This window comes from Drosophila rhopaloa, unplaced genomic scaffold (assembly GCF_018152115.1).
Source record: "Drosophila rhopaloa isolate 14029-0021.01 unplaced genomic scaffold, ASM1815211v1 contig_2, whole genome shotgun sequence".
Classification (NCBI taxonomy): Eukaryota; Metazoa; Arthropoda; class Insecta; order Diptera; family Drosophilidae; genus Drosophila; species Drosophila rhopaloa.
The window spans coordinates 25659965-25672414 of record NW_025335083.1 but is presented as its reverse complement, the minus strand read 5'-3'; the positions used below and the strand labels follow the sequence as shown (position 1 = coordinate 25672414).

The window sequence follows — 12450 nt, the reverse complement described above, 5'->3', positions numbered from 1 at the left end:
ACCATAAACTTTGCTGCCTTTGCTTGGCTCTTTTGCGCCTCGCATAAAGTTGATTTCGAGTTGGGGGGGAGAAAAAAAGCCAAGCGCGATTCGGGCAAAAAAGTTTAGCACTCGACGCCCGACTTGGCCAAAGGAGCAGGATCCCAGGATCCCAGTTTTCCAGGATCCTGGCCACCCTGTTTACGCACGTCTTTTGGTCTCTGCATCAAATGAAATGCTGCGAGTTGAATAGCACAAGATGGAGATGAACAGGGAGACAAGGGGGCAAATCATGACTGAAGTGCAAAACTTTTCCCATTATGCAATAAATAAATTTCCATGCTTTAAAGTGGCAATCGGAGGGGTGGGGGGAGGGGCCAACGAGCGATGTGGCAGCGACAAACGTAATTACTTATACGCCATGGAGCACGTCGTACACTCGATGGCGAATGAAGCAGGCAGGGCACCTTGTAATGGGCATATCAGCGCAGTTCAAACAGCGCCAAATTGAATAAGTAAACAACGGCGCCCCAGAGCCAGGGACCTCCTTTCCTGACCAAATGCAGATGTTTGTTTCCTACAGAGAGCGAAATAAGAGGGTTCTAAAGTCAATAGGAGTCATTAAGTAAAATCACTAGCTAGAAAATAGGTTTATAAATCAGAGCTTGTACCTTTCTTCTTTTATTACAAACAATTATTAGCCCCCAAAAAAAACAATTCTAAATATTTAATTTAGCTATCCCAAGAACATTTATTTTAAACCATTTTACCATAACTATAAAACAAAAAACATATTGAAAACCTAATTTTTTGAATTCATTGCTAACCAATCTTCTGTATTTATAAAAAAATAGTATATCAAATGTCGATTTTTTATTTTTGTTAGAATACAACTTGATGGAGTCTTCCATAAAAATGATTAAAATCAACTTATGTATTTAATTTAGATTTAAATAAAATGGAGAGCACTCAGGTATGTTTTAGGTTAACTCAGAATTGCCAGATGATATGTCCTTGGATGTCTCTGCCTTGCTGGCTTTGGTAACATAAGTCCTTGGTATTTGTATAAAATATTCAATTTCTTTGCACCGTGCAGGCGATGCGGGTGAATGGACACTTATTTTTTAAAACTCAAACATTTTTCAGACAGCGCAGGCCAACAAAAGAGCTCGGGACTTTGGCAGGATATTGATTTTCCCGGCTAAGCTGCGTCTTATGCCCCACACAAGGACGAAAAGGAGCACTCGCTGGCGAAGGACCCACCAATACCTAAACGGTCGTTCTGACGAGTCCATTGAACTATTTGCCGCTGTGCCCCGAATGTCCTTATTAAAAGGCGGCCCTCCTGCTGCTCGTGGCCGCCTGTCGATATCTGAAAACTAATAAAAAGGGTTCGTGCATTGGCAACACTTTGGCAACTTTTTCGTTGTTCAAATTGATACTCGAGTGCTGGTCAAGGAGTGGCGGGGGTGAAGGGAAACAAGATTTCTGATTGCGCTTTAATGGGACCTAATGGCCGGCGACAAGTGTGGCAAATTACTTAAATGCTCGCTACGAAATAATGAACACCCAGTACTGGGAAAAATGTTTAGGGTTCCGCCTTCCGGGGCCTTTCGAATTGGTTAACCATTTTCTGACCGCGCGACTTCCACAAAATTTTGCTACATTTTATTCAAATGCGAAACTTTAAGTCCCCCGTATTTGCAGTATGGAAATATTTTAATTTCTCCGGCTTTGCACTTAAACTTTCAGCTTCTTTCCGCTTGGCAATTCCACAACCCCCTTTTTCTGGGCCAGAAGTTTGGCCGTAAGAAAACAAAAAGCAGCCCGCATAGTTATTAAAAGAGAAGTAACAACGAGACAAAAAGAGGGACGGCAAAGTTGTCTCTGCCAGAGTATTTTACTTTTTTATTTTCGCTGGGAAAAAGGGGCCTCTCATATACCAGTACTTATTTTTTATCGCAAGCGCAAAAATGCAAACAATTTTCAACTTTAACTGCAAGCTTGCTATTTCTTCGTCGCTCTCAGCCATCTCGACTCCGGCATTTTTGCCAAGCAAATTGAAAATGCATTCGTGCACGGAGCCTGAGACCTTAAAGCGATTCGATGCGATGGAGTTCAGATCATGCCGACTGCTCGAATATTCGGAAATGCGAATTTCATGCATTTAAATGGAAACGTAAATTCGCATTGTTTTTTCATTCGGTTTTTCTGTTTTTTTCTGTTTTTTCCTCCTTTTCAATTTGAATTATTTTTGCCGGGCCATCCAATTTCAGGAGAAGTGCCACGTCTCGCACTGCCCAACCCGAAGAGCTGTAAAAATAAATCAACAACTGGGTCAATTTTAACGCTTCACTGCCAATGGAGTGTAAAAACCCTACAGAAAAACAAAAACAAGAGCCAAGAACAAAGCGTCACCAGGATGTGGGTGAGTGGTGCATAGAGGTGTGATGAGTGGTGCACCTTCTGGCGAAGCCCTGCATGTGGTGCCACCACCATTCGCCCCCTGAGCGTGATGTGTGGGAATGTTTGAGAGTTGGTTTCCGTGCACGGTAAATAAATATGTAGCCTAATATTTAACTCTTACATTTTTCATCTTATTATTTTCGTAAGTGTATAATTTAATATAGAGATTAGTTCTTTATTTCTCTCCCAAGCTGTCTTAAAAGAAACAAATGATCAAGTTCAAAAGTAACTGACGCCCATTGAAGTTTATTAGCTTAATAGATATTATTGAAAAATATCTTGAATTATGATATACCATTTTTTCTTCCTGTGTCTCTTGCAGTTGTTGCCATTGCACCAAGATCGTCGACTGCAAATTGCAGTTTGTGTTTTCATCTGACGTCAATACAGGAACCTTACGGCTGCTGCAGGAAATTCTGTGTATCTATCGCAGCAAAAGAAAAACAAGTTCGGCCAGCGCTCTCTTATACGACCTGAAGTCCGATGATGTACATAACCCGTATGTACCACTCCAAGTGTAAGCCGATCTCGAGACCTCAAGTTCCCCGTCCACCCAAACTTCTACGCCTTCATCTCGGACTTATGTTTTGGGCTCGAGTTTCGCTCGGTCTCATTATGTGCGCCAGTTTTTTTTGGGCGCCAACTCTGGAGTTGTCCGATCGAGAGAGTGGAGTGTGTATACCCAAACACAAAAGTCGCTGATAAAGTTCTCAGGCCTCACGTTGGCTCACATTTTGTTGGATAATCCGACTCGGACCCCGAAGCTAACAAATTCCAGCGAACTATAAAAAACTCTAAGCAGACTCACTGACTGACTGACCACAGCTTCCGTTCCCCCATCATTGCTTTGGATTTGAATTGGGTGCCTTACTTTGGTACCGAAAAGAAATGGTACTTTCGTTTTAAGCAAACGATTGTGTGATTTCAGTAAACTAAATTTATTGTAGTTAATAAAAGGGTAATTGTAATTGGGAATTTGAAAAGAAATTATTATTTATTATTTATGTAAAACTACTTTATTGTGGTAAAGTAAAGGTATGTTTTATTGGGAATATAAAATTAATCAATATTTGTATTAGATGAACTTTAAAAACCTTAGCATTCGTTATGAAATTAGGATAATTCATGGGAAACTGTGGCTTTAGGAAGCCTCTAAAACCCTTTAAATTACTTTTTCTGGCATAGAAAATAACTTCAGCAGAGTACCAAGACATTCGATCATCGAAGCTGTGACCCCAATTTCTTGTTTATGTTTACAATAAATGCGCGTCAGTTTTTGACTGCATTCGTGAGAGAGCATAGTAATCGTTATCGCTATCGCCGCTAAGCGAGGTCGTAACTCGTTTGAATAGGTTACGGAGTGACCTTAGTCGGCAGTCACGCAAGCACCCACTTACGGCCTTTGCGTACATGTAAATATCTCCCATGCAATGTAATGGGAAATCGATCCAAAGATGATTGCTGGCATTTCGGGGAGAGGCCCGAATTTTGTATGTAGGGCGGAGTAATCCTTTCTTCTGGGGAGTGAAAAGCGGCGAAAGGCAAACAACGACTTCATTTATCAATATTAACCATTTCGAGAAAAAGAAAAGTTGAGAGGGGAAATTCGAATAAATGATTGCCAAGAAGCGGAGGAAGTGAAGCGCAAAACGCAGTTGGCAAGCCATGGATCCGTATCCCTCTATGGGAATTGCAATTTCCTGGCCCCCAAACCACTAATAACCCTTGGTCTTCATCTTTGTCTTTGTCGTCATCGGTTACACATGTTTGCTGCTTCGTTATTTCGATTTGCACTAACCATCTGTCCCCTCATTCGAGCCTGAAAGTCTGAGGAAGATGTGGATACAAAGCCACAAAACCAATCAAGCTCCCTTTCCACTGCGAACTGCAATCCCCTCTCGAAAACCGATCCCTTCAATTCCCGCCTGGCATTTGCCGTTTGTTTTCTGTTTTCTGGCCCAGTTTAGTTGTTTGTTTTTCGGGCGAGAGTGTTTTTTCTGGCCTTTCAGATATTTCGTAATTGAATTGGGCCCGTAATGCTCGCACTCGCACTTATTTACACTTGCCAGTGTAATTGAAAATTTCATAAATTTTAATTAAATTCTAGCCTGCGGACTTTGGAGTATTTGATTGTTTTGTTCGATGTGTGTGCAATTTGTGATGGCTTTTCCCCCGTCAGCTGCAGTTGAATACTGTACGGTACCTATGTTTTAGTTACGTTTTATTTTTCCCCGAGGAGTAGTTCAGAATAGCAATGTTTGCCCCGATGGGTGACTCACCTCACTTGCGCAATCATTATACGACGTGCCCAGATCCGATTCTATAGTTCTGTACTGTGTGCAAGTCCTAGAGTCCTGGAGTCCTCCAATCCCCGAGTGACCAGCGGAATTGATTGCTCAAGTCGTAAAATCCGGGAGTTGTTTGCTGTTTGCTGTTTGCCTTTCTTTTTCGGCGTTTATTGGAGCCGTTGTTGTTGCAGGGCGCGTTTTACACTTTGTTTACAGGATAATCGCATACTTTATGACACTTTCTACTTGCGAGCATTCGAGTACACTGGGCGTATGCGTTTGACGGAGGACTTTGAAACCGTTGACTTTTACGTGGGGCTGCACAAAGGATTTTTATGTTATTTCTATTTGATTGAAGGAAATGGTGGGGTGAGGCGGAGAACAAAGGAAAATACATAAGACATAAGGCGTAAAATGAATGGCGATATGAGGACCGAACATAAACACACAGGCGCGGCTTTTATGCACGACAAATAAAATCAATACGGCATAAAAATAGGAATATTGTATGGGTGTTTCGCTTTTTGATGTGGTAATTGTCGCGTCTGGTCAACAAAAGGAAAGGGTCCTTTGGCTTTTATGATTTCACTGGTACACTCAAGCACACACACACACACACCTCTGAAACACGTGACGCATATTCGTTGGATCAAATGAGGGTTACGCCTTTGTTTCTCTGCCTACATTATATAATTGTCACTTGATGCTTTATTAGCATCCTCCTGCTGTTTTTCTTTGTGCGGGCAAAAATCACAGGTCGAAACTAAAGCTCTCAGCTGTGCGTCGCCGCCACACCAATTGCCGTTTTTTGAAAACTCCGACTGACGGGTCTGTCGAACGGCTCGCTGGAAAATCGCGACGGCTGCACAGAGCCAAAAAACAGAAACAGAGAGAACCAGTTTTCCAAGGCAGCAGGGAAAAACTGCTGAGCAGGAAAATAAGGGGTTTACTTTTTGGCAGTTTCTCATTTAGGTCGAAAAGTTTTAATTTTTTACTGCAAACCCCAAGCTGGCATTTAAGTAAAATTAAATAAAACTATAAAATCATAATTGATTTTTCATTTCATCTTACGCATGAATTATCAAATATCCTTTTGGTTTTTTTTTAATACAACAAATTCTTTGTTTTTCGAAAGATTTCAGAATTCTCAAAAAGATTTTATTTCTGGATAGATACTTGGAATAAATTATATTAAATTGCGTCTTTGAGATATTATTGGAACTTATTTAATTTAAAATTGACCTCTTAATTTTTGCCCTTTTAAGTAAACAGCTGATGCGTAACGGTTATCTTTTTGGCCAAAAGTCCCCAATAACGGGAACTGCTCACTTGCGCAACTGTCCTGGCCCCAAAAACCCCATCTCCTCGAGAACTTCCAGCCAGTTCAACTTTACAGAACGACTCTTATAACTCGCTGCCTCTCTTTGCGATCCTTTGGGAAACTGGAATTTTTCTTGCAGCGCTGTTTTTCTTTGGTTTTTCTGCTTTTTTCTCCCCATTTTCAAGTTTTGCACCCGCGCGGGTGTGGTCCTGTTTTCCGATTCTGGCCAAAGGAGCGTGAAAAGTGCCGAAAACGCGAGCGAATTTCCACTTGTACACAAACACACGCACACGAAGAAATGGGAGAGCGTTTTCCCACCACCACCACCCCTTTTTCCGGTGGTGATTTGACGTTCCGCTTGATTGCCGCCCGCTTTTTGTTTTTCTTTTTTCACTCATGATTTTCCATTAATTTCGTATCCATAATTTGTACAATTTTCCTAAACACACACACACAGAGCCAAAGGCGAGAGCGAGACAGCACTTACAGCCACTAAACGCTGCGGTTGAAATGAGACTTTTGAGATTGCCTATGGAGTTTACGGATTGCGTCCGCGTTCACGTGCGCCGTGGTAGAACAACAATTGAGTACTGAATCTGCGTCAGGAGTGCGCCACTTGCCACTCGAAAAAAGAGGCAGTATTACCAGCAAGAGCGTGAGAGAGACAAGCTGTTCCAGGGCGAAAGAGAGGGCATGTGCGCAGCATATTCTCTTATACTTCTCTGATGCTGGCCAAATCGGGTTCGGTTTCCGATTCCGATTCCGATTCGGACCGAGGGAATAATGCCAGCGAACCTGTCCTAACCCTTTGACATCGCTTTCCGCCGAACAACAGAGAACCCGAGAACTCAGGGGAGAGCTCAAAAAAAATAGTTCAAATTACGGGGAAAAATAAAATTACCATTTGAAAAAAAAATAGTTTTACTTTAACTATAAACAATTTGTAATTTTGTTTGTAGGCGACCTTTGATGTATGTTTTAATTTGAATATGTGTGATATAAAATATATGGCAATTTAAAATAAAATTAATATTATTACAATTAAAATGGAAGTTTTAAAATTATATTGTTGTTTAGAGCTATAAGATTACTGTCACTAAGGTAATTATTTTCAAGGAACAAAAAACTTATGGGAAAAAATTCACAATCAAAAATACACATTTTTTCAAAAGTAATTGATTTTTTTTGTAGTTTAAGGACTAAGCTCATTGGTCAATCTTTTTTTTTGTGTGTGGGAAGCCCTCGGCTTCATTGAATAATTATCTCGAGTTTACCTGTTCTCGGCTCTGTCGGGCCCTTCGCTTGTGACCCAAAAACCAGTTTCACAGCAAACTCCCAACGCAACTCGTTTGGCGCTCAGAAAACGCGGAAAGCGCCTGCGCGGCCCGCTCAAAAAGCCAAAACTGAAGCCATGTGGAAATGTGTTAAGTGCCAAACACCCAAAACATTTGTGTTTGAGTAGCCATAGAACCGTAACCTCTGCCAAGGGGCACATAATTGGATAATTCGAGCGAACCCCCTTCTTAAATGGCTTTTTAATTATGCCTGGGAATGCGATGGACCATGCCTTGTGATCTACGGTAGAACCACAATCTACCTGCATTTGAGAGAATGCATCATGATGGTCCATTTGCATCGCCACTTTTGGCCAGTCATAAAGTTCTCACGGTTCTCGCAAGCCTGACCTACGTTGTAATGCTTTAATTAGCCAACATCTGCTGCTGCTGTGGCCGAGAAAACCCAGTTTCCCCGTGTTTGACTGCCAAATATTTCCCTTTTGCAGACGGTGCGAGAGAGGAAAACTCCGCGACTGGAAGGTGGAAAATCAAAGCGCCTGCGCTTATCTGCAAAAGGGATTCGTGGAGAGCAAAGTAGAGAGACGCCCTCAATATGCTAGCTTCTCTCTCGCTGTATTGCCACCCCACATCCAAACCACCCACTCAAACACCCACTTTCCCACCCAACGAATTTGCCAAAATGTTTCGTTTTCGCTGAATTTCACTTGGCTGGCAGGGCCTCAGCAGGACCTCCTTCTAGTGCACTGGCATATTCCGAATATACGTTGACTTAAGCACTCTGATTTATGCATTATATTAGCGTTGATTTTTAGCTGCAATAAATCTGCAAATACTCGGGGCCTACATGCCATAAACTCATGCATGCCATCCCGTAATCATAATTCACCCGGTCCGTTAATAGGTGTATGGATAATAATGGCAGCCCGCGCCTTGAATGCAGTCACTAATTTGTGACTTCAGACAGGTGAATGCCTCCTAGAGTGTTTTGTTCGTCGACAAGTCGTCGCTTTGCGGCTGTCAAGTGCGATTCGCTGAAGGATTGAGGGCGTTGAGCTGCCATATGTTGGCCCGAACTCGATTCTACCTGAGCCCTGAGCCCTGAGCAGCTGTCACAACTCAGTCAACTAATTGCCCATTTCATAATTGCCGAAATCTCGATTTGTTTGCGAGCCCAGCGGGTTAGTGAAACAATCTGTTCTGGTTCTCTAGAGAGTAACCGGAACGTATCCTTGAAAAATTAATAAACTAGAATAATAAACTTATACACCAAAAACAAAGTAATTTAGTAGATAATTTCGGATAAAAATAATAATTTAAAAAATGACTTATTACTTTGATTCTCCATAATTTTGTCTAAGTAATAAGCAACCCATTCTTATCTGTAAAAATTGAGAAATACAAATTAAACATGCGCATAGTCTAAGGATCAAGCAAACAGATTAAAAATTATAGTTGAAAAAAACCCATTCTTATCTGTAAAATTTGCGTGTAGAAAAATTATATTACTAATTAAACACAAGACAATCTTGGATGGCTTTGAGCCATTCTGGTCAATGATGTTCAAGACAGCGAGCTTTATCAGTTGTTGGGTATTAAACATCGAAAGACAATGCGCATAGTAAAAAGTCCAAGCGAACAGATTAAAAAGTATAGTTAAAGGAATAATAAATAGTTGGCGTCTTTTAGGCTTATGTAAAACCGTATAATATTTTAAAAGTTATACCAATCCCTTTTTCTTTTGGGTTTTCTCTTACCGTGGATAGCCAAGGACACTGAAGTCCTTGAAATATTGTCTCTGATCCAGCATCCCATTGGCTGGGCTCCCCTTGAATCTCATAATTTGCCCGGCTCGTGTCGCTGCAAGGTGTTCATGCGGCCATAAAAACAATAAAATATTTAACACAAATTTTAACTTAATGCTCGGGTCGTAAAAATGTATGAGTGTAAAAATGCTTACCTATGGCCTTGCAGGGGGCGGAGGGGGAGGAGGGGGCGGAGGAGGAGGCGGGTCCATCCGAATGCCGCCTCATTAAACCAGAAATTACACAAAGGATAACGCGCAGCTCGACGGCGATGGCCGCAAAGTGTTTGTGTTTGTGTTTGTATTTGCCACTGTGTGTGTGTCTCCTGTTTGTGTGATCAACCCACCACCCACCCCATCACCCCTTTTCGGGATGCTTCTTTTGGCTTACGGCAGGCATACAAATAAAAAATTATCGCCCAAGTCCAGGACGAGTCGGTCCTGCGTTGCCATTATATTTTATTTTTACAATTTTTCGTCACTTTTGATGCCGACCAGAGGCTGTCCTTATTTTCTGTATTTGCCAGCTTCCATATTCCTCACCCGATTTAGGCTTCGGAAAAGAGATGTACACTGGAAATGAAATCGGGTGATATCAGTTTTATTCAAAGAATTGATGAGTCAAATTCAAAAATATCAAAACAAGAAGGCAAACCAATTTCGGCAAGCCGAGTATTTCATATTTCGATGAGCATGAAGCTAGGTCCCTGGTAAATAAGAGCCAGGTTTTATACACAATGGGTTTTTGACTTTTCACAATTATTATCACAATTTTTTTCTCTGTATACCTATCCATGGACCATGATGGGGCACATTGTCTTTTGACGCTGCCAGCGTTTAACGTTCGTTTGCGGGTGTGGATGTATATCTTTGTCTTCCTGTTCGAGCTCCGGATGCTTCCTGCTTACTTCGCTTATGTGTACTTTTTACCGACGCTGATTTTTATTCCTCTGCAGGATGTGATATTTCATTCAGGGCCGCTAACAGAGCAGCTAAATGCTCCCCTAGACATGAAGCAGATAATAATTTCTCATCTTTATGATGTTTTCACGCTCCGTTGTGCCCTGCTTAAGTCAAGAATACAGCGATTGTTGCTGCTGCCGGACCGCTGAAGGCGGAAAAAAATAAGGAAAGGGCATCTTTCACTTTTCACTTTCCGAGTCCCATTCCCACAATCGAATTGGGAATGTCCGGAAGCAGTGTGGCCATAATTGCGAGCCCGACTAGACGAAGACATTGTTTTCTGGGGCGATGACGAGGACGAAGATGCCGAAGACGGAGTGAATGATATCCCTAGTCCGGTGCCTTTCTCCACCAAACATTGTTTGCCACCCCAGCTCATCGTGGTCCATTGTGCCGGAGTAGTGGGTCAGCGGAGCTGGCTGGGATGTAATAATGAAATTTATGTCTGCATAACGCTGATTTATGTACGCTAATGAGCTTTTTAATTAGTTAATGCACGTGCGGAGGGATAGCGGGCGGTAATTTAAAGAATTAATTATGAAAAACTAGCCGCGCGAAATGAGACATTTTGCATTTAGCCCCGGAATCAGGCCAAATCTTAGACATCTGTATACCTGTGGGATTTCCGTACAGAATATTTTGTATATTTTGTGTGTCAGAAATGTTCGAGGACATAGCAAAGCAGAAATTGAAGGTCGATGGGGAGTACGCCAGTGCAGATCTCACTCTTGACTTGGCCCTGAAGCGCATCAAGGATCACCGTCACCAGGAGTCTCTATATTTCAAGCTTTATGGTCGCATTGAAGTACAGGAGTGGCTGCTGAAGGATCCTGCCCGAAATAAGGCGTATCGCGAGGCTATACTCTGCAACGAGTCCTTCAAAAACAAGGTGGGTAGAGTAGAGTTTCTAAAACAAAGAGCTTTTTCAAAGATATCCTCGAACCCAAAAAAAAGACTGTTCTCGACGTGGGTTGTGGAATGGGCATCCTTTCCCTGTTTGCAGCCAAAGCGGGTGCCAAAAGGGTCCTGGCTGTGGATGCTTCCAGCACTACGGACTTTGCCCACCGGATTGTGCAGGACAATGGATATGGCGATGTTATAATGGTGATACGGGGAAAGGTGGAGGACATAGAGCTGCCTGCCGACATGCACAAAGTGGACATCATTGTGTGCGACTGGATGGGGTATGTTTAACATTAAAAACTAATGGTCATGTTTAATATTTATATAGATTTAATGCTTGAATTTGTTATATATAATTCTATTTGAAAACCTCTTTTCGCTGATTAATTTTTCCGTGGATAACCTTTAACATGAGACCATTTTGCCACAGTTATTGCCTGTTTTCTGAAAATATGCTGGACTCGTTGATTTTTGCGCGGGACAAGTGGTTGGTCGCCGGGGGCCACATTTTTCCGGACTCGGCGCAGCTCTTTTTGGCGGCCATCAAGGGGCGGGACCAGGACCTCGGCTTCTGGCACGATGTCCATGGCTTCGACCTGTCGGCCATCCGGCGGAGATGCGAATCGAAGGCGGTGGTGGAGCACGTAACCGCCGGTCAGGTGATGAGCAAGGTGTGTCTGGTCAAATCGCTGGACCTTTACAACGTGCGCCGAAATTCCAGCGACTTTCGATCCTCTTACGAGCTAAAGGTCATCCGAAATGGCTGGGTTCATGCCCTGGTGGCCTACTTCGATGTGGGATTCAGCAAGAGTCCGCAAAGGATCAGCTTTAGTACATCGCCCAGTGCACCCTGGACACATTGGAACCAAACGGTTTTTTATCTGGAAACTCCACTTTCTGTGAAATCAGGCGAGTCAATCAAGGGCGTGTTTAGCATAAGACCCAGCGTGGATAGCATCTTCGACCTGGAGTTCGACATCTATGTGGATTTCCAGAGCAGCGGAAAATCGGTGACAAGCCAACAATCCTTTGTCCTGACCAACCCACTTATACTGGGCGCACTCTAGAAAGGAGAACCCACCAAGTATGCCACACAAAATATCATTGGATCACAATAAAATGAACGAGCAGTAAAATAAAGTAAAAGCGAGCCACATTGCCAGTGTGCAATATTTATATAATTTTATTGTGTGTAGGCATACATAAAAACATCTCTATGCTTGCATTCAGTCGCAAACATGTGCGAATAACTCGGGAATGGGCTTCGGTCATAGCAACTTACTCTCACTCTAGACTTAGAAAAATATCAAAAATACCTAAAGAGTTTTCATTAATTTTCTTTGCATTTTTCAGTGCACCAATATGTGTTCGTTCGAATATTATATATGCATATAACATTTCAAAACCTAGAGGGCATCCCGGAGTTTATAA

At 42.3% G+C, this 12450-nt stretch overlaps 2 protein-coding genes across 12 annotated transcripts in view; one reads left to right on the top strand and one right to left on the bottom strand.

Annotated features, from left to right (window-relative positions):
• The window catches only part of LOC108050694 (protein turtle), a 39919-nt gene extending 33290 nt beyond the window's left edge, over positions 1-6629 (bottom strand). For 9 of the 11 annotated variants that reach the window (XR_001769596.2, XR_001769598.2, XR_001769597.2 and 6 more), the window contains exons 1-2: positions 6542-6629; positions 4725-5051 (exon numbers count right to left, since the gene is read on the bottom strand). The gene's annotated coding sequence lies outside the window, so the exon portion shown is untranslated. Of the gene's footprint in view, positions 1-4724; positions 5078-5417; positions 5550-6541 lie in introns of those variants that run through there. The other 2 variants (XM_017132481.2, XM_017132482.2) reach the window with 2 other exon arrangements.
• A 4138-nt stretch (positions 6630-10767) lies between these two features.
• Positions 10768-12164, top strand: LOC108050686 (protein arginine N-methyltransferase 8). Its single transcript, XM_017132468.2, has 3 exons — positions 10768-11005; positions 11071-11300; positions 11450-12164. The coding sequence occupies exons 1-3, from the start codon at positions 10778-10780 to the stop codon at positions 12084-12086; spliced, it is 1095 nt and encodes a 364-aa protein (XP_016987957.2). The 5' UTR covers positions 10768-10777; the 3' UTR covers positions 12087-12164.
• The last annotated feature ends 286 nt before the right edge of the window (positions 12165-12450 follow it).

Bases quoted from the DNA above. Each gene is read 5' to 3' on its own strand.
- LOC108050686 (XM_017132468.2), top strand. From the start codon at position 10,778: ATGTTCGAGGACATAGCAAAGCAGAAATTGAAGGTCGATGGGGAGTAC. The intron at 11,006-11,070 runs GTGGGTAGAGTA...CCCAAAAAAAAG, and splicing joins ACGAGTCCTTCAAAAACAAG to ACTGTTCTCGACGTGGGTTG. The intron at 11,301-11,449 runs GTATGTTTAACA...ATTTTGCCACAG, and splicing joins ATTGTGTGCGACTGGATGGG to TTATTGCCTGTTTTCTGAAA.